This window comes from Camelina sativa, chromosome 17 (assembly GCF_000633955.1).
Source record: "Camelina sativa cultivar DH55 chromosome 17, Cs, whole genome shotgun sequence".
NCBI lineage: Eukaryota > Viridiplantae > Streptophyta > Magnoliopsida > Brassicales > Brassicaceae > Camelina > Camelina sativa.
This window is the reverse complement of record NC_025701.1, coordinates 12682549-12685741: the sequence shown is the minus strand read 5'-3', so window position 1 is coordinate 12685741 and position 3193 is coordinate 12682549. Positions and strand designations below refer to the sequence as shown.

Sequence of the window (3193 nt, the reverse complement as noted above, 5' to 3'; positions counted from 1 at the left end):
TAAGCTGCGGCGGGTGTTGGAAAGTGGAAAGCTGACGGATGAACAATGCCTCTCTATTTTGAGGGGATTAGATCTCGATGAAGAAGAAGCCGAAGTAGTGGGTGGAGGCACACCTAAGGTCTTTATTATTATTTTTTTTTTGGCCATGGCCATCGATTGTAATTTGTATGTATTTGATTGGGTTCTTAGGTATTAGAAGAACAACTTTATAATTCTTACTCCTCCCTCCCTTGTTGTATCATTCAGATCACCCGTGTCTACCGTAGGTTAAGGAAAAAGAATATGGATTGGGGAACAAATGATTAAAAAAAAAAGGCGATCCAAGTAGAGTCGACAACCGGAAATCTCTGCTGCAGTTGTTGGACTTGCGGAGTTCAAGTCAACTACAATGGGGCCCTATTTGCATGAAGAAGAAGAAGAGCAAGAAGATGTGGATTACATTCGCCAAAGAAATGATAGTCAGGTAGGTATAAGCCCTATTTTTCTTTTCTTTTTTTTGTCCCCCATGGCGATATTGTAATTTGTATTTTTTTTCTTTTTTTTTTATATTGGGTTTAGTGTTTCGATTTCTATCCTGACGTTCGTATCCCACGTACTACCGGAATCTCACCATTTTATTTTGGCGAAGAAGAAGAACCACCTACCGAAATGGTTCTCTACGGCCGGTTGGGAGTTCATTGGTTCAACTTTGAGAATAATAGGAACTTGGGGTTCATACGCATACCTAAATTGAATACCGAACATCCCTTTTCTGTGACTTACTATATTACTGTCGACGTTAAAGATGTTGATGATTCTGCTGATCATTCTCTCACTTTGCAAACTATGGTCAGAAGACCTCTCATTGACAAGTTTTATCTCTACATGGAACGCTGCCGAATCAAACCCACAACAGTGGAAAGAGATACTACTAGCTTTAACTTCTTCCATAGTTTTGTGCCAGATAGGTTTTACCAAGGACCTATCCCTGCTTTTTTGTCGGAACCATCAGAAGATGCTCATGATAATGATGCTATGAGATTCTACGAGGTTCCGGACATGGACATTGATAAATATGATTGGCTTCTTCTATATGCCGAGTTTGCACTTTTACATGTTTGCGAAAAGGCTGGATCTCATTCTTTCCTGCCTGAGGAGATTGAGATGAAGAATGTACTTGTGGAAACCTTAGAAACTCATACTGAGCCGTCTCTGAAGCTCAAGTCTATGAATGCTATCTTCCACATCAGCTTCAGGGCCAACAGTTGCGACTACATAACTGTAGTAAGGAGAACTATTGATTGGGTTCCAGGACATATGTTCCTCGAAGTCGATTGCCGCAAAGAAATCTGAGGTTGATTCTCTCGACCCGAGGTTCCTTCAAGAGAGGATCTATAGAAAGGAAGCAGTTTATATATATATATAGCATTCAAGTAACGACAACTAAAATATTTTCTTTATTAAATTTATGAATGTTTCTCAGAGCAATTGTTCTATATTGTTTAATAAATCAAATAAGCTTCATGTTTCGTCTAAGGAAGAATTAGAGAGGAATATGTCTTTGATAACTACACCTTACCATATTTCATATTTGAATATGCATACTTTGAAGTTGTCAATTTAAACTCGACGAGTAAAGAAGTTTCCCTTACCATATTTCATATTTGATTAGACATACTTTGAAGTTGTCAATTTAATCTCGATATAATTAAAGAAGTTTCTTTCCGACTTCTATTTCACTCAATTTGTAAACATTAGCTAGTTCTTGAGTATCTCCCTTTTGTTTGGTTTGGTTTGAAGATATTGTAACGAGATACAAGAAATTAAAAACTAAAGATGTCGTCGATATATAAAATTTGAAATAAGGATTAACGGATTTTTGTTTTGTTTTAATATCCTATGCAAAAGATAAATTACATAGCTATTTTTGAGGTTTATTATCTACAAATATAATGTTTGCTGTCATTATCTGTCACCCACTAACAATGTATACTTTCTTCGATATTAAAACTTCACGAATTACGTTCCGTATGTCCGTACCCTTTTCTGACCCAACCGCATGTGTGATGTGCCCACTGCCCACTGCCCAATATCCATCCACACGAGTACCCGACGCGTCGAGCCTCTTTGTACGACTTAGAAATTAGAATAACCATCTTTACTTAATATGAACCAGTTTATACATATTTTAATGATCAAAATTAAGAAAGTGTAATTCGTATTATGATCTCCTCATCGCCAAATTTACTTAGCTTCTTTTAGCTCTTCACGTGCAAGTGCATATAGCTTCATTAAGAGTGCACGTGCATGGCTTCGTCAAGAGTCTAAGTGCTTTCTGATTTGTCCCCTTCTCTGAGGCCTCATAAGATATCATACTACTATAGGTACGTACTAGTAGTGGCTCTCATCTTTACGACTACAATACCTGACCATGCATGCTCTCGTAACTGTTCTATACTAAACACTGTATATATTGTATATATCACAAAAAGGTTCAGATCGATGTACCGACAACAATGAGTTAGGAAAGTACTATACAAATCAGTAAACAAAACATGGAATTTACGTTGACAACTTCTAAGTTTAAACCAAAACGTTTCCTCTGTCATGGTTTCCGATATTATTTTAATGTTAAATTTATATTATTGGAGAAAATTTCTATAGAATATTATATATATTATCCATGATTGTTTTATATATGAATTTGCAAGTAAGTTGTTCTAGTCTTCTTGATACTATTATTTAGAGAGAAAAGAACCGAACACATCCTGGAAAGCATATTTTGAAACGTGGTTTTGAAAAATAAAGCAAAGGTTAATTATATCAAATCTTTCTATACAAAGATAATATATATGTTTGTGTATCTTGGAATGAAATCTAATGATAACTCTCAATTATAAGTGGACTGATAGAGAATATGGAAATTTTTTTCGCTCGTGTTCCTTATGGCAGCTGGAGCTACACTCATGACGTCTAATTTAGATTGACAACTTCAAAGTCTACACAGTCGATTTAGAAATATGGTAAGGGGTAGCTACCAAAGACCTCTTCCTAAATTTTACCTTTAACAATTTCTCAAGTTAATTTGACTTATTTTAAATAGAACCATGTTGCACTAAGAAAAATTCATAAACTTCAATAAACAAAGCATACCAGTTGCAGCGGTGACTGCTATATAAACCGCTAGCTTGATACTAACAACACATTCAAAACA

At 35.6% G+C, this 3193-nt stretch overlaps 1 protein-coding gene across 1 annotated transcript; it reads left to right on the top strand.

Annotated features, from left to right (window-relative positions):
- LOC104759428 (UPF0725 protein At3g44770-like) lies at positions 389-1332 on the top strand. Its single transcript, XM_010482355.1, has 2 exons — positions 389-463; positions 559-1332. The coding sequence occupies exons 1-2, from the start codon at positions 389-391 to the stop codon at positions 1330-1332; spliced, it is 849 nt and encodes a 282-aa protein (XP_010480657.1).